Source organism: Talpa occidentalis, unplaced genomic scaffold (genome assembly GCF_014898055.3).
Source record: "Talpa occidentalis isolate TD23 unplaced genomic scaffold, MPIMG_talOcc4v2.1 talOcc4.9, whole genome shotgun sequence".
Taxonomy (NCBI): domain Eukaryota; kingdom Metazoa; phylum Chordata; class Mammalia; order Eulipotyphla; family Talpidae; genus Talpa; species Talpa occidentalis.
The window spans coordinates 86,535,139-86,560,597 of record NW_023605305.1 but is presented as its reverse complement, the minus strand read 5'-3'; the positions used below and the strand labels follow the sequence as shown (position 1 = coordinate 86,560,597).

The window sequence follows — 25,459 nt, the reverse complement described above, 5'->3', positions numbered from 1 at the left end:
CAGAGGCTGCAGATTGCTTCTTGGTATGGTGTTTAACCCCTTGTGCCACCAGGGAAGCCCCAGGTTACTAATTTCTAATACAATAAATTTATTAAATAAGGCAGTGCAGTCAAAGTACTTGATGTACAGAAAACAAGGAGGAACAGAGAATGACAAAAGAGATGGAGTGATGTGCTCTTTTTCTAAAGAGCTACAAGAAGAATTCTCTTAGGTTTATTGGAAGGAATTCTCTTTGATTCCACTCCCCATTACCTTCCTCTTCCTACTATACCTAGTAGGCTATGGATAAAAAAATATATAGACATCAACCAGTGGATATTTCTGTTTTGACTTCGTATCTCTTAACTTCCATTTCAGTACTTTCCTCTAAGGAAAAAAAATTAGTATGTTTGAGAAAGGAGACAGTTGGCCAAGAGCCCTCTTCTCTTCCTGTCTTTCTGTGTTACTTAAGGCCCTACCAGCACGGCACATGCTCAGCCTAGTCTTTATTCCTGCCATGTTGTGTTAAAAATGCCTCTATTAGCACACTTTCCCTGGATTCAAATTATATGTTGATGTTTCTCTCTTTCCACCAGACTGAGTTCCTTGAGGGCACAGAGTACATATTAATTTTTAAAAATTTTCAGCCTAGCACTGGCATATAAGTACTTGGTATGAATGAGGTTTATATTTCAGATTAATAATGGAAAATAAATTCAGAAAAAGAGCAAATACAAAAAGTCATACATACAATATGTATTGGACTAGGAATCAATTATGTAGAAGAAAGACTTTGGCATCTATAATTCATGGTCTCCATACTTAGTAAATTTGTGTGTGTTCCGTGAAGCTCTGCCAATGAAGTTCAACCACACTTGATAGAAGTAAAGATTTGCATAAAATGTGAAAAATGAGCCACACATTCTTTGGGCTATTCTATGGATATTTTAATTTAAAAAAAATGCATCTTGCTACTCACAAGATGCTATGATTTATTGATCTCTAAGTATGTACCAGGCGCTGTAGAGGGATATCTGCCTTTAAATTTTAATCCTCATGATAATATAGGGAATTTTAGTATCCCAGTTTTACAAATGATTTCATTGAAGCACAGGGGTGAAAATTATGATACTAAATTCATAAATAATTGTACATGTCTATTGGCGTTTCTCTCTCCAAGTGATTATGTAAGGCCCAGCTAATGAATTTCATAAAGACCGGATCTAAGTGGTTTTTTTGCTAATAACAGTGAGAAAAGAGTCAGCAGTTGGACAATTTACTAGGAAGATGAAAGGGAAAAATAATGCACATTGTGGATAACTGGCCTTCTGGAATTACATGTGTGGCAAGTGCACTCGCCTTCATCTATTCTATCCTAAAAAATACTTCTTTTAAATATCTGAGAGAAACTTGGATCGGGAAAAGAGTGCATGGGCACAGAGGAAGACTATTTGTTAGGAGTGTAAGGCTTATAAACTTGCCAGCAATTGCCGATTCCTTATATTGACATCAAACTGCTCAGTATCTTAAGCTCTTTCTCATAAGTAGCTCAGAATATATGACCGAAGCATCCTGGTTTACACTAGTCTGACCTAAATTCAAATTCTGCCTCTGCTTTTCTTTGGTGACTGTGAGCCTGTCATAGGACCTCCTCTTTTGTAAAATGTGAGGTCAATATATTAAAATTAAAATATTAAAATACCTTGCTTAAGAGATTTTATAAAAATGAACTAGTATATTACAGGACCTATCATGATACTTTCATGTAAGCAAAGCTAGTATTTTAAGTCTATTAGAGATGAACAATAGTACAATATTGTAGAAGTGAATGACATCTATTCAAAAATTAATGGAACATCTATAATATATCAGGTTGTGTACTAGGCACTAGGGTAGTAAAGGAGTATCAGCCCCAGTACTTACCCTTTGGGTGTCTCCAAACATTGCTCTAATGAGTGATAGTTCTGAGAAGCTGATAGTAACTGTACTTTTTTCTCTATTTACTGTATGTCAGATGCTATTTTAACATATTTGTATGTATTTTCTCATTTACTTTTCACTGCAAACTTATAGACAAAGAAGTATTATTATCACCATTATTGAGAAGAAAAAAACAAGGCTACAGGAGCTTGAGTAACTTGTAAATTATGCCCAAGATGTTATATTTAAAAAACGTTCAATCATTTTGTTAACGGTATCAATTATGGCATTCTAATCTTAATGGCATTTTTTTTAAAAAGTGGTTTGTAATACAGTATTTTATCTTTATTTTTTTAAAAGTGCATTGTTCCAAGATGCCTCCAGCCTGTAATCTCTGCTACAGGTATCCCCTCTTGTGTCTTATTTCCATTCTTACGGTTCAGAGAAGGGGGTTAATAAATACTGATCAAGAAGTCAATGGACAGATACTTGCACATACTTTTTTGCTTCAAAGACACAGATATGACAGATTTTTAAAAAATAAATGAATAAATAGCCATATTAAAAAAGAAGAGAAAACTGATCCTGTGTCATCAAGCCCTTAACTGTGTTGGCATTCAAGTCCTGTGGTACATCAACATCAGGGATCATATTTAATCACCTGAATATTCTTGCAGACACTTAGGCCACCTGATCCAAGGGCAGAATCTGTGAATGCCATTAGCCAGAAAGGGGCCATGCTCCAAACCAATGAGCTGCAAATGGGATAGCCCAGCTCCATGTCCAATTTTGTACACCAGAAACTTGCTCATTGCTATAACCTTGGAAGAAAGCAGCAGTATGTACATATTTGGAGCTTATCTCTACTTGGAGAGCTAGCATAAGGTTCTGCAGAAGACAAAAATGGATCTGGATTTTGTCTCAACAGGAAATAATTTGCAGTTAACATCACTAGGGGAGAGCCTCCCCTGGTGGCGCAGGTGGTTGAGCGCCGCGTTGTGATGCTTTCCGCAGCCTCTGCAGTGCGGGTTTGATCCTGGCCAGCTGGCGAGGGTCCCCCATGGCGCAGCAGACCTCTCCTGTCTTGCCTGCTGCTCCCCTCAGCAGTGTATTCCGGTCAGTCTGCCTGTTCTGCTCCCCGCTCTGTCTCTGGTGAATCCTCTCACCCTCCTGCGCATCTGGCCTGTACCCTGGTTCTTATATATATATATATATATATATATATATATATATATATATATATATAAATAGATAGATAGATCTAAAAAAAAATCACTAGGGGAACCTCAATTTTCTCATTTGCATGATGTGTATAGGTAGAATCCACTTCACAGAATTGTAAAAATCAAGTCAAATCATATATGTAAATACTTTTAAAAGACCTGATGTATGCTCAATAACAAACATTTACTAATGGTAATATCATACCATTTTTTACTGAATTTAATTGCTCTTGGTAGAAATATTTTCAAAGGTGTCACACACTCTGTTGACATTTTAAATGGAGGTTATTGAAAACTCATAATAAACTTAAGAAATAATAGAAATGCAGGTTGTTAAAGGATTTTGGAAACCATCTAATTAAATGCCCTCTCCCCAAATTATGAAGAATTAGAAATAGAGGCACCGAGAAGTAAGTGACTTGCCTGCTGGTCTCCTATACTAGTGCAGGATTCTATCAGTGCATGAAAAACAAGCAGCTTTCAGTCTGCACTGCTTTGCATTGGCAAGGACGACTGTGACCCCAGTAATGTTGCATTAAAACATTAAATAAGTTTCAGGCAAGCATCCTTGAGAATCAGCATGTATATCTACTACATTAAATGCACTGCTAAAATCCTTTACCATACAATTGCCCCTTCCCCCCAATTTGCCCACAACTGCCCCTCCATTTGCTTCTGGTAGCTACTAGTTGGTCATGCAATATAAACACATATTTTTGGTTTATTTAGCTCATCTGTCTATTTTCTGTACATACCACATATGATTGAAGTTAGGTAGTGTTTGACTTTCTCCATCTGGTTTATTCCCATAAGAATAATACCCTCTGGGACCTCCCCGGTGGCGCAGCGGTTGAGCGCTGGGTTGCGAAGCTGCCTGTGGCCTCCATGGCGCCGGTTCAATCCCCAGCTGCTCCCTGGCCACCGGAGGAGGGTCCCACATGGCACGCAGACCTCTCCTGCCGCCCGCTGCTCCCCTCAGCAGTGTACTTCGGTCCTTCTGCCTGCTCTGCTCCCCGCTCTGGCTCTGGTGAATTCTCTCACCCTCCCGCACTTCTGACTGTACCCAGTGCATGTATAAACAAAACAAAACAAACAAATAAAATAAATAAATAAATAAAACATGCCTCTATTTAAAAAAAAAAAAAACAAACCTCGGCGATATTGTTGCAAATGGCAGGATTTCATTTTATCACTGAACAGTATTCCATTTGTGTATACATCGTATCTTTATCCATTTATCCATTGATGGGCACTTAGGTTATTTCCTTCCAGCTCTTGGCTATTGTAAATAATGTTGCAGTAAACGTGGGTGTGCATCTTTCTCTTCAACCTAGTGTTTTCACACTTTTTGATGTAAATCACCAGAGGTGGGATAACTAGGCATATGGAATATTCTGTTTTTAAATTATTGAGGAATTTCTGTACTGCTTTCAATAATGGCTTAACCAGTTTATCAATATATTCCCAACAATGGCATTCAAGGGTCACTTCCCTTCTCTCCACATCCTTTCCAACACTTGCTGTTGGATAACAGCCATTCTCACAGGTGTGAGATGATACCTCACGGTGGCCTTTATTTGCCTTTCCCTAATAAGAGGAAATGATGAACATCTTTGTATGTGCCTATTTTCTAACTATCTTTTTGGGAGAAGTCTCTATTCAAATCCTCTGTCCATTTTTTATTGTGTTTTGTTTTTTGTATTGTTGAATTTTATGGGTTCTTTGTATATTTTGGATAGTATTATAACACCTTGTTGAAATATGATATACAAATATTTTCCCATTTGAGGTAAATATCTTTTGCTGTGCAGAAGATTTTTAGTTTGAAGTAGCCCCATTTGTTTGTGTTTCCCAATGAAATTCATGATGCCAATGTCAGGGAGTGAGTTGCCTATGTTTTCTCCTACGTATTTTATGGTTTCAGGTCTTAACAATCTGAGTCTTTATAAATTATGAGCTTTTGATGGACTTGCTTAGAACAAAAATGTAGATTTTACATAAAGAAGGTAGTTTGTTCATTTTGTAATAATTGAGGAGCAAGAAAATTAATTGTAGAAATGTCAGAAAAGTCATTTTGTGTATTATTTTTCTGATTCTATCCATAAGACATCTTGGTCTGGAAGAATCTCCTTTCATACTGACATCATATTGCCATAGTGCAAATTTCCAGTTTTCTCCCAATATTTATCCACATGCTTGCTAGCACATACAGTAAGAGAGATGAATGTCACTCAGGTTTGTAGGATTTAAGACAATGACCATTGTTTGTTTTTGTTTTTGTTTTGACAGGAGGCATTTGACTGCAAGAATCTGGGTTCAGAACATTATTAAGCAATATCACATTATTGATTAGCCAAAAATGGCATGAAGCTCTTGTAGATATAATCTTTTTGTCACCATCCCTATGCATCATTGAGACTTTCAATGGTGGTTTTTGGTTTTCTTTTATTTTGCTGGCTTTTGGTGTGATTGCACACATTTTACTTTGTACCAGATGATATAAGGAAGTTCGTGATTATACATTTCATGGACCTGTTGTTAGAATACTTTTAACCAGGCCTCCCTGGTGGCACAAGGGGTTAAAATGCAACCTATGAAGCAATCGCTGCACTAGTTTAATCCCCAGCCAGCCGGGGAGCAACCCACATGGCACAGCAGACCTCTCCTGCCTCGCCGGCTGCTCCCCTCAGCAGTGTATTTCGGTCATTCTACCTGTTCCATGCCCCACTCTGTTTCTGGTGAATCCTCCCAACCCCCATACCTCTGGCCTGTACCCTAGTTCTTGTATGCATAAATAAATAAATCTTTAAAAAAATTAGAATACTTTTAACCTTACTTAAGCTTATTAATTGTATGCCAATGCTAAATTACTATTAGTATTGGGCCTCCCCAGTGGCGCAGTGGTTGAGCGCTGGGTTGCGAAGCTGCCCGTGGCCTCTGCGGCGCCGGTTCGATCCCCGGCTGCTCCCTGGCCACCGGCGGAGGATCCCACATGGCACGCAGACCTCTCCTGCCGCCCGCTGCTCCCCTCAGCAGTGTACTTCGGTCCTTCTGCCTGCTCTGGTCCCTGCTCTGGCTCTGGTGAATTCTCTCACCCTCCCGCGCTTCTGACTGTACCCAGTGCATGTATAAACAAAAACAAACAAACAAACAAAATAAATAAATAAAACATGCCTCTATAAAAAAAAAATAAAAAAAATAAAAAATAAATAAATAAATTACTATTAGTATTAATACTAAAATGATATAATGATACTACTATTACCAATCACTTGTTATTGCCTTAAATGAGCCACACTCTGTTCTAAGCAATTTATCATTTGATAACACAGGAAAACGGGTTTTCACCAGAAAGTGCTTTCTGACTAGTCTTTGTTCTCCTATGAGGTGGTTTCACCAGCATATTATGACTCCTGAAATTCAACCATTAAGGAATCAATTTAAAGGGCTTAAACTGGACACCAGAATCGCTTAGATGCTGTCTGTGTATTTGAGCTATTGTCTGAACTACTGATTAACCCTTCTATACTTTATAACACCAGAGATGAACTGCACAGTCTTTACCTCTCCCTTGCAGATACTTCATACTCAGTTCTGAGAACAGATGGCATTACAGGGAAATGAGAAGCCAGAGGGAACAGGGAAGAAGGGTTTCCTAATTCCATTTTAAAACTGCTCTGTGTAAAGATTGTCCTGACAATTGCCTCCACTTTGGAGCAGCACTTGATTCTCCTTTTAGGTTTTTCACATATTACCAGAACTAGCCTTCTCATGGCCCAGGCAATGTCCCCTTCTTTAAGGATTTGGGCCCAGCTTTTTGGGACTCTTCCCCATGATGATAATCTAAACACCTCTCTTTTTTCCCCTCCAGCTCTAAGGATAGGTGTTGTTTCTCTATCTGAATTGTACTTTATAACAGGAGATTCTGTGATGTATCTGGTGATGGACATATCTTTAATGAAGTCATTACCTTTCCAACAGGAAATGATATACTAGTAATTCATAATATGAAGTCATGGAACAATTAATTAAAAGAACCACTTCTTACTGGTTGTGATGAAGTATCCTGAGGATCAAATGCCTTCCACCATACTTACTATAGTAGTCATGATGAGTACAAGGGTTGTGGGTGGGATGGCCTATTTTGACTGCATGAAGAATCTACAGACAAAATGTATAAGCTTTAAATTCTCTATGCAAGTAATAGAGAACAAAAGTACTTCTATGATATTCTTAAAATACTCCCATTTCTTCTTATTGTAGGGCTGGTTTCACTTAAGAAGCAGATGCATGTTTTAATCATGCTCATTGGTGAAATACAATTTAATCAAAACCATACATGACTCATTTCTCTAATGAAAAAGTCTAGACAGTAATTGAAGAGGAAATTGAAGTTGGAACTTGGCAGGTGAAATAGTAGATTTGGGCAGTGCTGAAAATCTTAGAACCCCAAGACTATCTAAGATTTTTCATAATAGTGGAAGCAATCTGCTTTCTGGGATGTTAGAAGATTATCTTGCTCTTGGATTCAGACCCGTTAGAAATTCTGCTGCTAAAGAATTTCATATCATCCAGCTAAGATGCTGACTGAGAGAAAGAGAGTCGAAGTAGAAGGATATGCTTTATAGCAATGAGAATGAATCACAGAATCGGCGACTACAGAAGCTTTGCCTGCTTTATTTCTTGTTTGCTCTTATTTTCATAGAGATAAGTATAGCTCTATCTCTGTGTAAAGATCACATAAAACACCACAAGAAGTCCAGTTAATCAAAGAAGTAAATTAAATCAGTTATTAAGCATTTATCTATTTGCTCCAAATCTAAATGTCTGTGCTCTCTCTTGTGATATTTATATGCAAAAGGTATAATCATCTGAGATGTCATATGAGATTATCCTGAGAAAATTATATGCCTGTAAGCATCATAAAGTGAACAAGATATGGATTCACATTGCCTCTGTGTGTCTCTCAGCTTCATCACCTGTTTATTCTGAACAATATTATTCATCTGTTCCATGCCTTAGTTTCTCTTTAAAAAGAGAAAACAATAGTGTATACTTCATGAGTTGTGAGGAAAATTAAAATGTAACAAAGCTTATGATTATCATAAGCCTAGAATTTAATTATTTAATGCAGTCACTAAAACATAATGTACTTACTAATTTAATATACTGTATAATTAGATGAAATTAAAATAGAAAATATAATATTAATGAAACAAACACAAACTACTCAAAATGGAAGGACCTTTAGAGGATGTCTAATCCAGAATAGAATTAAGTCTCCCAGATATGAAGAGCTTTAGTCATGGAACTAATTCACTAATAAGGAAATAGATGGAGATATCTCTGTTCACCCTTGGTAGAATGTTATCTGAGTTAAATTCCAAGTTGTTTAGTTGTGGGATTTTTTTTCCTTTTCCTGGAAAAACAAAAGAGTAGTAGGACTAAAATAATTCTTTCTAAGCTCAGAACTCAGCAGTCTCTTGATGATGTTTAAGAGTTAGTAACACTAAAAAATGCATTTGCCATATGACCCACCAATTCCGTTCCTAGGGATCTTCCCAAAAACACTAAAGCACTAATTCAAAAGGAAATCTGCACTCCTATGTTTATAGCAGCACTATTTATAATAGTCAAGATATGGAAACAACCTAAAAGCCCCAGAAAAGATGAGTGAATCTAGAAGATGTGCTACACACAAACAATGAGATACTACTCAGTGATCAAAAAAGATAATGTCATGCCATTTGTGGCAACATAGAGGGAACTGGAAGGGATTATTATAAGTGCAGTGAACTGGAAGGAGAAAGATAAATTCCAGATGGTTTCACTTATATGTGAAATATAGAGAAGACAAACAAAAGGTCAAAGACAAGCTTTAAAACTGAACCTGAAAGTAAGCATTCAGGAGGGGAGAGAGAAATTAAGGGAGAGGGGAAAGAGAGAAGATATAGGGAAGGGAGAACAGAATGGCCTGTGATTAGGACTATTGGTGCTTTGTTGGTGGGAAAACTATGATGGCCACACCTGAGTGGAGAAATCCTGTATTGTTAAAAAAAAATTAACAAGGATGTTTAATCAATTAATCAATAAGAGATCAGGAAAAAAGACTCAGCAACAGATAACAAGGAATTGATTGATTTTGACAAACAATATCATGTGCTTCCTTTTACTCCCTGTCACTCCTGTGACAATTTATTGTGGGAGAAACATAAAGTTTACTATCAGGAAGAATTGAAATGTAGTAGTAGCTTTATTGAGACATAATTGACAAAACTATACGATATTAAAGTGTTCAATGTAATATTTTGATACACACACACACACACACAGCCCTTGTGAAGGGATTCCCATCATCAAATTAACACATCTTTTACTTTTGATATTTACTTTTTTATTTCTTTGTAACAACCTAAATATTCTACTCTTATCAAATTTCAGTTAAGTAATACAATATTATCAACAATGGTCACCGTACTGTACATTAGAACTTCATACTTTATTCATCTTATAACTGAAAGTTTGTTGAAGACAGAAAAGAAGCATCAATTCTTTGAATGCTAACTCAAGTCTCATTTTAAAGCAACGTGTCTGAGTCCAGCTGTCCCATATCTTTACCTCTGAGAATCATCAGGGATGTTAACCCTGTGTTAGAGGTGACCACTCCATGCCTCTGCACTCAAAGAAGCTCTTCTTAGCTTGAGGAAACAGATCCAGGGATATTGTTTATTCTTGTGTTGTTTAGTGGAATACTTAGAAAGATGGAAACCACAGGCTATAACCACAGTTATCCTCTACATAGCTTCCTATAATCACTGTTGTTTTCTACAACTTTATGGAATTATGAGCATATTATTTTCAAAGGAGAACTTAACAAGATAAAACAACACTGCATTGCAGTCCAACTGAAGCTATGTACATATGCATACATAATTTATGATCTCTGTTTATTTCATATGTGTACAAACACCATACTCCATTGAGGTAAAAAAGCACAGCAAGGTTAAAACCAAATGGCTAAGCTCAATACAAGCTGAAAGCCATTTTACTAGCATAAAGGCCTCCAACATGCTGCTTTGAAGCGATGGGTAAATATTTAGACTATTTATATGCTACTGTCTTGAAAACTAAGCCAAAATAAACATTTTTAAGGCAACCTTTGAAAGTGTCAGCATTATTATTTTATCTACTTTATACTAAGTGCCACTCACAGTGACAATTAAAAACATTGAACAATGAAGGACAATCATCTTGAAGGCAAATTCATGTTGAATTCATCTTATCTTTATATACAGTTTTCTCTATAATGTACAGATAAGTCATATTTTTCAGCAACCTTTAACTTTCAATTTTGAGGAGAAATGCTACGCTTTTTGGCCCATATGTACTTACTTAAATTTATACATTACAGAGTTTGAATTCTGATTTCATGTTCATAAAATCATCTACACAAGTCTCAGTGTTATTTAGAAAGAATGCAGAAAATAGGATTTATAGAATACATTTTTACTTGCCTGCAAATCATTCAACACTGCCACTCACTTCCATTGTATCTTTGGAAAGGTAAACTACCCAGTACACAAGATTGAATCCTGCAAATGCAACTGGGAAGAGAATCCGGGAATACTGGTCTATTTTACTGGTGCCTCCAAAGTCTGGAGAGAGTGGTGGGGGTGTGAGAGGTGTTGATTCCAAAAGGGGAGCTCTGGTGAGGACTTTGCTGGTCTCACAGGATGGAACTATTGGCAAGGTCAGAGAGGTGATTCTTTTCTTCAGATGGTACTTGGAATCAGGGTGCTGTGGAAAAAGACAAATATTCAGCCTAGATAAAAGAATAGAGACCTCTTCTTTAGTCATTTATTTTTTAATCATTAATAGAAATTCATTGACTCTTTATTTACTATGTAAGATTAAATATGAGCAGATCGTTAATAGCATTTGATGGCGTTACTTTTCCAAGAAAGGAATACAATGTAATTTTAAAAATTGATTCATTTCCATCCAACATCCTATAATTTAATATACCAGTGATTGAAGCTAAGTAAGTCCCACATGGCAGAAACTGTGCTGAACACTGTAGCTTCAGGAGATGAGTCAGGTTGCAGAGGTGTATCTGCCTCCTAGTTATGCATAAACCTAAGAGACACTGAGTGAGGTTAATGAGCGGGGACTTCAACTTGGAATGTGTGAACTGTTAGTTAATATTGAAAAATAACAGCTCAACTGATAATCTCCTAGACCCATCCCCAGCCTACATTCTCCCCTTCACAAACTTGTAAATTTTAACTGATATAACAAGAACAAAAAAAAAAAAAAAGAGGGAACTCATGTATGTCAAAGCCAGTGACAAAATATAAATATTCTTGAATTGTGTGTGATGCCTGTTCATGCCTTGAACTACAAATGCCTCTTATCCCAGGTCTATGTTGAAAGGTTTCCACTTCCCATTCTCTGTTCATCTCACTCCATCTGAAATCACCAAAATGTAGTTCCTTATCTGATTTCAGAATTGCTGTTATGTTCTTTCCTATCATTAGATTTTCTATTCCACTGAAATCACAAAACAGCCAACTGTAGCTTTTAAAAGGGTAGTTCACACATTTGATAGGTGAGAGGGCTAAGGTCCAGATAGTGGAAATGCCTCGCCGTGGTCAAAGGGCCCATAATAAACTGTGTTGGTAAATTCCAAGGCTGGATTCCTCCAATGTTTTCTCACCCTCTGAAATATGGGGCCCAGCTTAGAGACTCTGTTTGGTTTAGATCCTCTCCTACAGTTAGAGTCTAGGGGTCCTTTCTCTGAGTCTTTTCTTGTCTACATTCTGTAATAGTCACTCTCTTTGTAGTCAGCTGAGCTTGCTGGGTCTCTGCCTTCAGACTCTCACTGTACATGTTCCCTACTCTTGTAAAACCGCCTGGTTTCCTCCCTGCCAGCAAAATCACCACTTTGCTGCCTGGCAGGGCATGTCACTCATGTGGCAGATCCCCATGGCTTTAGCCAGCAACCCCACGGCTACAGGATGAGGCAGCTGCCACCCCTTTGCGGGTTGAGCCACAGGACCAGAATGACCCACTGATGTGGTGACATTTGGACTGCAGGAAACAACAGCCCCATGAACCTCTTCTCTCTCTCTCTCTTTCTGTATTCCCATCCTGATTTGTGCTGTTGGATATAACAGTTTCTGAGTATCTCAATGGTCATCCTAGAGGGAACAAGCCCAAGGTACTTTGCTGGGCCAGAGAAAAACCTGTTTCTTCACCAAAATAAAACAATGATACATGTAGTCAAGTCTGAGATGACATGACCAGATGAATTTCAAGTAAAGAATATCTTTTATTGTTTTTCTATTGGCCCAATCCTAGGCTAGGCACTCTGGGAAGAATTAAATTGCAGGTCTTTGAGCTCTGAGGGAGTTAAAAATAGTAGAAAGTTCAGTCTGCTGATCTTGGACAAGAGAGAAATTATACTTTCTATTAAAAATATGTGCCAGCAGAGGATGACTGTGTCTACGGCCACCAGACTGAGTGAAGAGAGCTGGAGTATGGTACTTTGATTCAAGAGTGGCACTCTCCCTTTCTTAGAGAAAAGACTTCACACCATTTCCAAGACTTTTTCTATTATGTTCTCAGACTCAAATTTGGACTTTTATCCATTAAATATGCTATGAAAATATTCTCTACTTAAGAGAGAAGCATGTGCCATTGTACCATCCTCTAAAAAGAATTCTCCTCCTCCCAGAAAGCTGGAACACTGAAATTGTGTTATCTAATGTAATGTCTAAGGGCACATCTTTAGAGCAGATTTTCATTCTAGACTCATCTTGACTTTTAATGGCATGCATTGATTATATGAAACCTGTGTTGCTTCCTTTGTTAGGGAGGAAGAAGACAGCCATGAAAAAGTTCAATGAGATGAAAAAGTGATTGAAAAATGTAATCTACCATAAAAATGAAAGGCAATGTTTTATCTCCCCCTCTTCTTTGGAAATGGGGGGAAGTTATTTGTCAATCTGTAGGCATTGTCACATAGTCACAAATGATTCAGTGAGAATTGCCAAATAACCCTTGTCCAGAGTGAAGCAACATCATTTAGGCCCAAACAACATGAAAAATGGAAGCACTGTAGTGGCAGCCTGGAATCAAAGGCCCCTTACAATAGGATTTCCCGTCTCACCTACTTCCCCCAAACACTCCCTTTGAGGGGTTGCTGAGGTTGTTCCTAATGGGACAACTGGGTCAGAAGGCCCTAGATCACAATTCTTGCTCTCTATTCACCTGTTGTTTGAGATAGAAAATGTAATATTTTCATGTTACACGTATATATGTATACTACATTTTTCTGCTTACTTAGCTGTTACAATTCTCATAGCAGTTACCACATTCTTAATTGTAAATATTATTTCTGTTATGATTTGTGTTCTTTCCTGACATGAAATTTCCTGTATGGTAAAAGTCATATAATTCTCATATATGAATGTTCTGTTGCCAGTGCATAGAATATAGTATGTGCTTAATAAACATGCTACAAATCAACAACTGGGGGAAAATGTAAACATTTTCCAATATTTCTTAGAGTAGTCAAGCATCAAGGAGGGACCAAAAACATTTATGATTATGTTGCCTTATATTTAGGATAGTGTTTTATAATATAATATTACATTACATGTATCATTTCTAAATGCTTAACACTGACAAGCACTATATGGTACTTTGCATGCATCATTTTATTTTTTCCTAGAAATAATCTAGAATATAATATTTTCATTTGAGAGATGAGCAACTGAAGACTTAAAGCATGAAGCTCAGAGTTCCTATCAGAGGCCAAAGGTCATACTCTTAGCAACAAGTCATTCTTCCCATTTGCTTTAGTGTTTAGGGCAAGTTTCTCAGCCACAGAACTACTGCCATTTTGGATAGGGGTAATTCTTTGCCATTGACAGCTGTCCTACATGTCATGGGCATTGAGTGGTAACCCCGACTTCTAACCAACAGATGCCTGTAATACCCATTCTCTGAAGTTGCAAAAACCAAAAATTTCTACATACCTTTTCAAAAGTCCTCTAGTTGAGAAAACCAAAAACTTCTACATACCTTTTCAAAAGTCACCCACCATTGAGAATCCCTGGTGGTTCAGAGGTGCAACTTTCCCACTCACCAATGGTGATTGGGGCATTTCTAAACAGCAGTAAATATGATCATCTAAAGGACATACAAGAGGCTGGATAATCAGCTTCTGGATAATTGGGAATTGGCAGCATGAGGAGACTGGATGCCAATTTAGAAGAATCACATTGAATTTCTAAAATGAAAAGAAAGCCAATCTTGCAAGCCGTTCAAGCTACAGGTTTGCATCAGACCCCGCCTGCTCTATTGTGTGCCTGGCAGCTTTGGCTGATGGTAAAATAGGCTTTTGTCAGAGTCCAGATGAGGGCTCAGCTTGGGGCTGTCACTGTTTTGAGTGGAACACCTATGGTTTTGAATTTTTCCAATGCTCCCCTGCTGCTGAATGCCATCCTGCTCTGGGTATTTTTAGAATACTGCTTTGTTTTAAGTAATACCATATTGCAAAGGTACTTTGAGTCAAACTGGACTGGTATGAGAATCATCAGTTGGTGTAAGGAGTACTACATTTGGGGAGTGCTTTGAATGATATTGATACATCATGGAATAAGTCTAATATATTAAAGAGCAGGTGCACTGGACCATCTCATGAGAGAATGAGTCCAAATGGGGCTGTGTTCCTCAAAAGTCAAACAATGCAACTGCTTTTACAACCAGCAAACGGGCACTAAAATTATGAGAAAATATTTTCGAAAATATTTTGCATTTGAAGCTTTTAAAAACAGCCATATTATTCATTATGGAGAAAATAAAATGTCAGATATTCTTGCATTTATGTTACAACTGTTAGACTGAAGAACAGAGATGATTCAGAATTTCTCTAGCCAATTTAATGGCATCTATCTGGTGGGTCAGCAATGCAAGGGTCGTGCCTGGGAACTACAGTGAAAGGTGTGGAAAGTGTAGCATGAAATATTGGGCAGGGGTCTGCTAGATAGTGTAGGGAAAGATAGCAATCGGCATCACATCCACCTGAACCTCTCTTAGCTCACACAATGACACATCATGAGGAATGGGCACTGTGATCTTTCTGGTGCATAGAGTCTGTCTCTGAAGATCAGAATTCAACTCTTAATTTTAGTTAGTGATGAGAGTACTTGACAGAAATTTTGGCAATATATGAAACAGGAGAGATGTTCTTTCAGTGTTCTGTATTTCAGGTGGGGAACATGATAATGGCCAATAGACACTCCCACCTTGAAAAAGAGGGTAAAAGGACATATATCTCTATGCCCAAATATCTTTTGGGCATGCAGCAGACTTAAGTGGTTCTTGAGCAGGGCCAGGTTCCTCTTTCTGTTCTCAGATGAAGCATCACTTCCTCCAGACTGGAAACCTCTGCACACTGAGCTAAGTATTCCTGCATCGCTCTTCTTCAGTCTGTTCTACATTGCTAATCATAGCTTTCACCATGTATTGTCATAGTCAAAGCACTTTGATTTGTGTCTCTTCCTGTTAGACAAGAACCTCCATGAAGGAAGAGGCCCTCTTGATGTCACCCACTAGTGTACCCTCAATAGTCTATAAAGGATCTGGCATGTAAAAGCACTTAAATACTTATGGCATGAATAATTCGATGAATACGCAACTTAATGGGTGCCAGTTACAAAGAACGAAAAGGAAATGAATAAGCAATGCAATCAGTATAAATATAGTTATTTTCCCAACTAAACTAATTCTGGTCTATTTTATTTGTAGACAATTTTCCAATTATTAATATATCACACCTCCTATAAAAAGAGAAGCCACATTGGATTTTTTTTGATGGGGTTGGGAGAAGATTAATTCTTAAGCATAGCAATGAGGGCTTAGAGCTTTAAAATAACAGGGAAACTAGCAAACCAGCCAAAAAGACATCAAGGTTCAAATTTGATCTGACATGTAGCCTAAGTATATCCCAGACTCATAATGGTTCTGAAACCATGACGACAGAAATAACTCTAATGCCAAGAGAGCATGCCAGAATTTGAAAAACAAAACAAAACAAAACAAAACAAAAAAACAAGGAAGGATAACATATAAACAGAAAGAAACTGTGGACAATTCCCTTTCAAAACCTAAAAACAAGTTTGAATTTACAAATGCCTGAAGAACAGTGAGAATTAGTCTTCTCAGTACTTCTGAGGATTTCGTTTTAGGTATATCTTCAGATTTTAGTAATAGATTTAAAATGCCTGAATTCCTTTGACATTATTATATTGATATTAAATTTCAAGGTCAAAATAAAATAATAAACTGTTCCCCACACTCATCTAAGTAGTTTCCTGTGAAATGTAATGAACACTTTAAAATACACAACTTAGAATCACATGAAATATACAAGCACTTAATTTCAATCCATCGTCACCCCATTGCTTTGCTATTTCAATGTACAACTTACTCAAAGAATGTTATTTTGATTCCAACTGAATAGGCATTTTTAAATGTCATGATATTTGAAAGAAAAAAAAAATGTCCTGGCAATCATAACATTCCATTGTGTAGTATAAATTGCAAATATGTTATTTATATTTGTTCTTCTACATTATGTGAGGCAAAACCTTAAGTTTTGAGATGAATAAATAAAATATAAATGTGCTATGTAATCATCTATATTTATTTATGCTACTTCAATATTTGTACTGTTAGGTTTGGTTATATTTATTTTGATTTCTATTTTAACACTTTTGCACTGTTTTAGAAGCAAAATTTGACTTTTTGCTGCCTTAAAATATTTCAGGTGAAACCAGGTTTAGAAATACACTTTTTCATGGGAAATAAAGCAACTTGCAAGTAAAAGAGCACTTTGAGATGATTTAAATGCAATTTTTTATCCATCTTCCCAAAGGACCTGCTCATTATATGTTACTATTTTAGAAGATTAGGAGGTAGTATATATGAATACCTGAGATCTTAAATTCCATCGTATTAATAAATTGTACCTTTAAAATAATAGCCTGAGGGAATAATAATTCTATGCTTTCTCCGAGGATTTGAAATCATAGTCTTCTCAGTAATATATATTTCATAGAGTTAAAAGAAGTTGCTCCTTTTATCTCAGGATCTGATCCATGAACACATTGAAAACTATTGAACTTATTTTTTTACAGTTTCTCAAGAATTTCTCTTTTCATTTTTACAGTCAAATGAGAAACTGTTAAACTAAAATTTGATAAATATTATCTTCTTCCTTTGTAGATATATGATAACATATGAACTTTAAACAATACATAAAGTATATAGCTATATAAATGTGAATGGCTTACACTATAATCTTTTATTTTTATAAACAAAATGGTTCTCAAAAATATTCAGAAAAAAATGACTTTCAAGTGTTTTGGATTATCTACAGATGACCAAATTTCTGTTATAAAATTTATATTTTTGTGACCTTTTAAAACACATACACACACACAAAGAAAACATTAAGTCAAGAGAAGTATTTGGAGAATGACTGTCCCTACATTTCTGGAAATATTAAAATATTTTATGCAATGGTTTCTCCCTAGCATGTTTTCATCCTTGAGGAATTCTTGGGGTGTGAGGCCTTAGACTTTTATAAAGTTGTGGCTATCAGGAGTTATGGAATAAATTCCTAGTGTTTTCTATCAATCATAACTAACATTTCCTCTCTTGAAACTTTCCTTCCTCTTTGTAACAGGAGGTTATTGATCTAGATCACTGGGGAGTAAGCTGTTCTTTTTTTTTTTTTTTTAATGAGAGCTAATTCAGGGGGAGAAAATCTGTAAGTTATCCAGTTCCACTTGTCTTGTGAATGATCTTATCCCTTGGAGAAAATAAAAATTCTGAAATATTTTTTTTTTTAGTTTATTAAAGAAAATATTTAATTAAAATGTCATCCTTTTAGCCAATAATTGTCTAAGTATTTGAGAAGTTAGACATGTACATCTTTGTAATTTTCATCTCAAAATTAACCAAAGACTATTTGGGCTGTATTTGGAAATGTTCTGTGGTTTAGAAATGTTCATGAAAATTGACCAATTATACAGAAATTGTCAGTTCCAAGTATCCATATTATTGGATTTTACAGAATCAAATTATCCTCTTTTCAAAAAAGCTACTCTTTGGGGTTTGTATTAAAATAAAAAATTATACTTGCCAATCAGTTGTTGAATCCATTTAAGACGTGTGATCATTTTAATTGTTGTGAGAATAGGCTTATGTGAAATTAAAACTTGGGGCAATTTAATGACTCCTGAATGATTATTGTTACCGTTTGTTTATTATTCAACAAACCTGTGGTGCCAGAGCTTAACCACAGCAAATCTGAACTTAAATTTATAGATATTTTTCATTGATTATAAGTGTTTGAATAAAAATACCTCAGTATACATGTATCCAATGCATGAATGTGAATATTGGAGTGTTTTCAATGTGAATATGGGAGTGTTATAAGCCAAATACCTGGCTTATAACTCTAGCATTCATAGAGCCTTGAAATAAAGCAGCAGGCAAATTTCTAACAAAAACCATCCATTTCATAGGACTCCTGTTTCTTTCCTTCAAACTCTGAAGCCTCATTAGGAACATTCTTTTTCTGACTTTATTCTCCCTAGTTGGTATAGCAGAACCTGTTCAAAGGCAGAATCTAAATACTAAGAAGAATTTTCTTCTCTCCTGTGAGAGCTTGGAATCTTTGAGTAGTAGTGAGGATGATAAAAGAAAGATGCCAAAAATTTAGAGCAAAGATATATGAAGGGTGGTGCCTTGGCTTTTATCTGTGAAGTTGGATATGAAGTTGGCCAGATGTACATACCTTGCATGCCACTGACATTACCTAGGACTATTTAGTTGTTTTTGATCAGTGTTTGGACTGCCCTTTCCTGTAAGGTGGACAACATTGGAAAAGTAAGTAATTACCAAAACAATCTCGGCTCCCAAGGGTTCAGTCGCCTTCGTTATTGTCACAGGGGGAGAGGTGGTGATCTGAGCCTTTCTTTTGGCTTTCTGGGCCTGCAGATTGGTGAAGTAGTTGACAGCTGCAAACTCAATGAGTGCAGAGAAGACAAAAGCAAAGCAAACGGCAATGAACCAATCCATGGCGGTCGCATAGGACACTTTGGGTAAGGAGTGCCGGGCACTGATGCTTAAAGTGGTCATGGTTAAAACAGTGGTGATTCCTGAGATGAAAAAAGAGAAAGGCAGTGTTAGCTTTGGGGATTCTGTGGTCAAATCAGATGAGAACATGTTGGTGGCAAGTACTCAACACACTGCAAAAATACTTTTTAAAAAATGTAATCCTATTGATTTACAATACCTGATTTTCTGTAATTCAAATTTACATCTCTTTCTGTATAAGCCTCACCTCACCCACCACAAAGTGGAGTACCTTTCCCACCATCAGGTTGAAACCACCCCCACACTTTCCTAGTTGGACCCTTTCTTAGTCACTTATACCAACTAAGGAGAAATTATTTTATAATAATTATTCACAATTTTTTATCACAGGTGTTACCATTTTGGGGTCCTTTTATAATGTAAATGATGATGTGTATATAGTAGTTGCTAAAAATTATTTGCAGAATCAATTGTAAAATTTAAGTCATGAATAAATTCTAATTTTTACTGTTTGAGAAAACTTAAAGTGAATTATTATCAAGTGAAAGAAACCTGAACTTCTGATCAACTTTAGCAGTTGATATTGTCTTCATCATTTTTAAGAAGTTTTTCTTGGTAGGAATACTAAGCATAAAGTTAGGTTCTTTATTTTTATTTTTTTATTTTTTTTTAGTTTTAGCCTGTTGTTACACAGGAGAAACAATTTTCATCACTCACGTGCCAGCAATAAGTCCTGATGTGTGCCATGAATAAATTATATACTTTGGAGATGTGTAACACCACTGGTTAGCAACATTGTGTAGTTATTCTGTTATAGTGTGCAGAAAGAGATTTTATTTTAGTTTATTTATATATATTTTACATCATTATTCATTTTTAAAGTGTTTGCTTTTTTTCCCCTCAGAAAGAAATTTGTTTTAATGTGGTAAATTAGAGTTAAAATTCATCTGAGATTCCAATTATACTCATATCTTCCCTACTTCCTATGATCATGAATACTTAGGGAAAAAAAGGATTTTGTTACTGATGATGTTTTCTATTATAGTCCATTCTCTTATTCTATCAAAAGCTAATTTCAAAGCTAGCAGTGGTTCTATCCATCATAAATGGGGCTAATATCTGTTTGGAACCATGAGAAACTGGTGACATTTAACTATTTCAGGCCTACCAAAAATGGCAATTTTTTAATCACTAATCTAACAAAAACAAGATATAATTTACACGCCAGCAGGTTCAAGAGTTTGCCTTTTGTGCTCATAGATTTACATGTCAGTTTGTACTTTTCTCCTCTTCCTTAGCTACAAAAAAAGCAAATAGAGCTTTAAAAAAAATCCTATATAGGTCACATGAAAGTCACAGGAAACCAGCTAGAATTATTGCTGAAACGAATTGTTGATTCATCACATAACTTGCAATAAGATGAAAGTCATTTTACATGATGCACAAGATTGGCTGAGACAGGAGGCTATATTGCTATTGTGGGCTGAAAAAGCACACCACGGTGAATATTAACCTAAAATACATAAACCTGGGCTGGAGAAGTAATAAAAATGGAGGGCAAGGAGTGAGGCTTACCAAAGACAGTTCTTGCTGGGACAGACTCCTTGTTAATCCAGAAGGACACCTGGGAAAGAATGACTGTCATAATACAAGGAGTGTATATCTGTATCATGAAGTAGCCCATCTTCCTTTGCAAGTGGAAATAAACTGTCATTATTACGTATTCACCTGTTGGAAGACATGGATATCAAGATCATTGCTTTAGACAGGGTACAAAAAGAATGCAGCTGGAAATAAATCTTGTAGACCTTTAAATGTATAGGAAAGAAGAGAAGCAAAGGCATCTCAGTGTATGACAAAGCTCTTTGATCAACAGATGATAGAGGCATAGGCTCCCTCTTTTCCGTGGGGTTCTTTGTGTCATATATGTACAAAACTACTCATTCCAAGGTTACACAAATTTTTATATGCACATGGTTGCAAAATGAATTTTAAAGAAAGCTACTTATCACTTCAAAGCAACAAGCTTATCTGAGTATTACTAACAGAGGAAAACAAAACAGATATTTTGAAAATGTGCCCGGAAACACCTTGAAGGAATACACCCATGCATCGATTAAATTCTTACCTGTGTTAGATTTAATTGTCTCGCTAGATACTGTTTGTCCAATAAGATCATACTGGAGGAGGCTTGAAGATTCTTCTGGAACTTCTACTGAGTAAAGTGGTCCTTTTTTCCATGTATATATAATTTCACTTTTGGGGTAAGCATCTGAGTTTTATTTAAAAAAAAAGAAACATAGCAGTGTTTACACTAGTTGCATTTTCCTTTCTTTCAAAGCAAACCTTGTCCATATAAAAAGGAAACACAAACATAATTTCCTTTATTGTTTTTCTTTAACCTGGGTGACTAAAATCTCTGACTATAAGATTGATGATAACATAATTACAGAAGTGTATGCCTGGAATTACATTCAAACTGTCATAGTAAGACCACTTTCTTGCTTTCTAGTATCAGACTAAAACCAAATACATATTTGGAATCATTATTTGACTCTTAGAAGCTTTTTGTAACTTACAGCTTCCAAACTTGAGTGGACAAGCATGGCCATCCATAGGAAAATTAACCAGCCTCATGGGACAGTCAGCATTGATGGTAAGCCTAGGAACAATGAGATAAGTGGTTCTGAATTAGGGTGATGGCGGAATTATTTGGGAAGAAGGAGTAGAATAGGGAACCTCTCACCTCATGGTGTAGAGAATGGTCCCATTCTGCATTATTCGGAAGAGTTTATTAGGAGTTGTCATATTGTGGGCAATTGATTTTTTGCCATTCCTGAAAAATGTGTCAGGTGTCCAGATTTTACTGACCATCAAGTTATTCAAACTTAAAATCTCAGTTGGTCCTCCAAACTTCAACCTCTCATCTGTCCAAGTCTGGCGGAAAAAAACATCCATTGTATATTCCTAAGAGAAAAGAAAATATTCAGGCAGGCTGGGGAGATGGTTGATTAAGAGTAGTTTATTCACTAGCTCATATGCCCAATCCTAAAATCTAAGAAATAAAGCAGCTTTTTTATGACAGTTACCTCACAAGAAAGCTATGATTTCAGTGGATTTTTTTTTTTCAAATTCAAGGTTGGTAATGTTAGAGAAATGATAATACTGTTACACAGTCCTCCCACCACCTTGACTGTCCTCAATGTTCTTCTTCTTTTTCAAAATATCAGTCATCCATGGGATTATTTCCCTCCTTATTTTAGAAATCAGTGAAAAGGATTAGAGTCTGGGCTTTGTGCTGACCTTCTGCCATCAGTCAGTCTAACTATTCCTCTTAGTACCTCCCTCATCTTCAAAGTTTTCCTGGCCATCATCGTGCTGTTCTGTCAAGTTCCCAGTTAGGTAAATTTTCCTTGGCTGCATATCATAACTATTTCATATTATTCCCAGAGAACATAAAAGCAAACAGCATCATTTAACTAAGCATAATCAAAATGATGAATTTTAATTAATGTGTGGCTTTTATGAAATCACATTAAAATCTTAAAAATTATGGTAAAGACTATTTCAAAAGTCTTTAAATGACAACTTGTGGTTATATCAAAATATCACCAACACTTGCTTTGTCTACTTTATCTGTTCCTTTTGGACAGCTATTACTGTAAGCGGTAATTGTATTTTGAAAATATAATGTAATACACAATAATCCATATAATAATGTTCCAGGTTATAATAAAGCTTTATTGTGCAACATGCTTACATAAAATACATAAAATAAATTTCCAAGTATCCCCAGACTTCCCTAGCACAGATGGTTATTTGTACTTGGGATGAGTCAGTACTGAAATGACAGATGTAATTGCAAAATATTTGGGGATTCTGGATAATGCTGACTCTCCTTTCTCTCAGGTATTAAGATGTATATCTTTTAAATAAAGACATTCTCTCTCCCCCTCTTCCTTGTTTTACTTTCCCCTCTCTTTCCACATTTCTCTTCTTTATTTGCCCTTCTTTACTTTTTTTTTCTGTTTTCTTGTCAACTCAAAAAGTAGAAAATTAACAAAAATCTCTAATAACTTTCTTTAAAATTTATATTTCCCCAATAAAATGTAATGATATACCTTTAAAGACAGTTATGTTTACTTAAGTTTTAGTATTGATATTTTACTCTTAGGGGAAAATGGTACCTGAGAACTATGAAAGAATATCATGATACACTTTGTTCTAAAAGACTGATTCAGGTTTCTCTTGCCATCACTATAAATATCCTCTTACGGATCCACAGCCATCTGTACCTGGAACAGAGTCGCAGGAACACCTGCTGGTACTTTTGCCATGTAAAGGGTAGAATTCGTTAGCTTTTCCAAATAACTCCATTTACCGTTTCAATACAATGTACTGAAAAGGATGCACTACAAAAGACAGGTTTTAAGTTTCTTGGATAATTTTCTCTCTTATCTGGTGTAACATCATTGATGTTTTTCCAACAATGTTGTTACTCCAACAAATTTATTAGGATTTCATAATGATGAGGACAGTTTTCTCCTTGTAGGGAAAAATTAGTTCATGGTATATGGAAGGAAGAGAGAGCATTATTGTAACAAGTGCGCAGATTCAGCAGAACCCTTAGTGAATGTGAAGGAGATTATGTCGGTAATCTGCCGTAATAGCTATGCCCTCCCAGCAGGCCCCCACACGTGGCATCATGGATCACAAGCCAGGCTTGGTGACAGTGCCCATTGTGGTGAGTTCTGGGACTCAACCTCCCTCCTCCCACCCCACAACTAAAATTACTCTCCTCACTCCGAGCTCACTCACCATGTCCACATCTGACACAGGCCCAAAACTGGTCACATAAATATCTGTTTTCACTTCGGTGACAGCACCTGTAAAGAGCCCAGTGGGATGCGGTCAGTTACCACCAACAATGTTCAAGGACAGAATTCAATGACACTACCACCAAGTCCCTCCCAATGGCCAAAATCTGGATCCCATCCTAGAGAAATGCCAAGAATAGGAGTCCTTGAGTTTTTCATCTCTGAAAACTCACATCTGTTGCCTTATTTTGATTTTTTTTTCTGGTCAATTTGTAGAAATATGGAATGGGAGGGAATGGGTAGTGTTCTAATAAAAATTAAGACAATACTATATACTGATATCTTTGAGACATGTTAACAAAAGTGTTTTACATGGAGAAACAATCTGTACTCACACAGCTCTACATGGTATGGATTCACACATTCATAAAGTTGAGGAAACTGAGGCTCAGACTTCAGATACCTTATATATAATAAGGTCAGTAATAAAGAAGGGACAGAGATAGATGGGAACACATATGTGCCCCTCTCCTCACTCCTGCACCTTCCTCCTCACCCTCTTATCCTTCTCACATCTTTGGATATTGGAGCCCCAATAGGAGTGAAGGAGAGTATGGATGTTTCATCTAGTAAAGAAGCTGCCTCTCACCTCCAAATCCTGGTCGTAGTCGATTGTCATAGCCTTCAAGCAAGTTGTCCAGAATCCGACTGACATTTTCTGAGTAGAAGTTTCCTTCATCTCCAAGTGTTCTTAGGGCATTTTCTACCCTGTAGGTAAGACCATCAGTAATCCTCACTCCCAGCCTCAGAGAACAGATGCTATTCAATACACCTTGTCTTCACCACCACAAAGATACATCACACAACCCCTTGTGCTTCTGTGAAGTCACCCATGGTTGTGTGCCTCCACTCTCCTCCAAGCTAAAAGGAAAAGTAAGAAAAAAAAATCTTACTTACCACAGTATAATGTATAGCCAAGGCAGAAGTGATGCCATCATACCGTACACCAAAATGTTCAGTTCACCCTCCTCCTGCCACTCCCTCCCCCAACAGGCTCCCCTCTGCCAGTCAACTAAAGCAATCTTCTGAAAACCCTCATCTCCCTTTTCCTGATTTGCCTCCAGCCAGTAATCCAATAGATAAAGAGGTTGCCAATAAAACTTTGAGGGGTCCCCCTGCTGCTCCCTTTACTCTTGTTTCCGACTTTTCATGTGGAACAAGGTGGCTTGTGGTCTTATGCTATCCCGATGGACACTCAGCCTCCTCTGTCTGACTCAGTTGGGAAATGAAAATCTGAAGGACAGTGCATGGTCAGAGAGCTGTGACAATAATCAAAAAAGGCAT

The 25,459-nt window shown here is 36.6% G+C and overlaps 1 protein-coding gene and 1 long non-coding RNA gene across 2 annotated transcripts in view; one reads left to right on the top strand and one right to left on the bottom strand.

The window, feature by feature from the left end:
- The window catches only part of LOC129145115 (uncharacterized), a 50,123-nt gene that overhangs the window by 13,873 nt on the left and 10,791 nt on the right, over positions 1-25,459 (top strand). The gene's annotated exons all lie outside the window — the stretch shown is intronic.
- Positions 9,846-25,123, bottom strand: GABRA6 (gamma-aminobutyric acid type A receptor subunit alpha6). The gene is made up of 9 exons (XM_037498992.1): positions 25,073-25,123; positions 24,765-24,883; positions 24,117-24,184; positions 22,045-22,265; positions 21,878-21,960; positions 21,427-21,570; positions 20,874-21,026; positions 19,101-19,360; positions 9,846-10,919 (listed from the first exon to the last, which is right to left on the bottom strand). The coding sequence occupies exons 1-9, from the start codon at positions 25,111-25,113 to the stop codon at positions 10,644-10,646; spliced, it is 1,365 nt and encodes a 454-aa protein (XP_037354889.1). The 5' UTR covers positions 25,114-25,123; the 3' UTR covers positions 9,846-10,643.

Coding starts and splice junctions, on each gene's coding strand:
- GABRA6 (XM_037498992.1), bottom strand. CDS start 25,113: ATGATGGCATCACTTCTGCCTTGGCTATACATTATACTGTG. Junction 24,884..25,072: donor TGGCTATACATTATACTGTG/GTAAGTAAGATT, acceptor TCTTACCTACAG/GGTAGAAAATGCCCTAAGAA. Junction 21,027..21,426: donor GACAATTAAATCTAACACAG/GTAAGAATTTAA, acceptor GTCTTCCAACAG/GTGAATACGTAATAATGACA.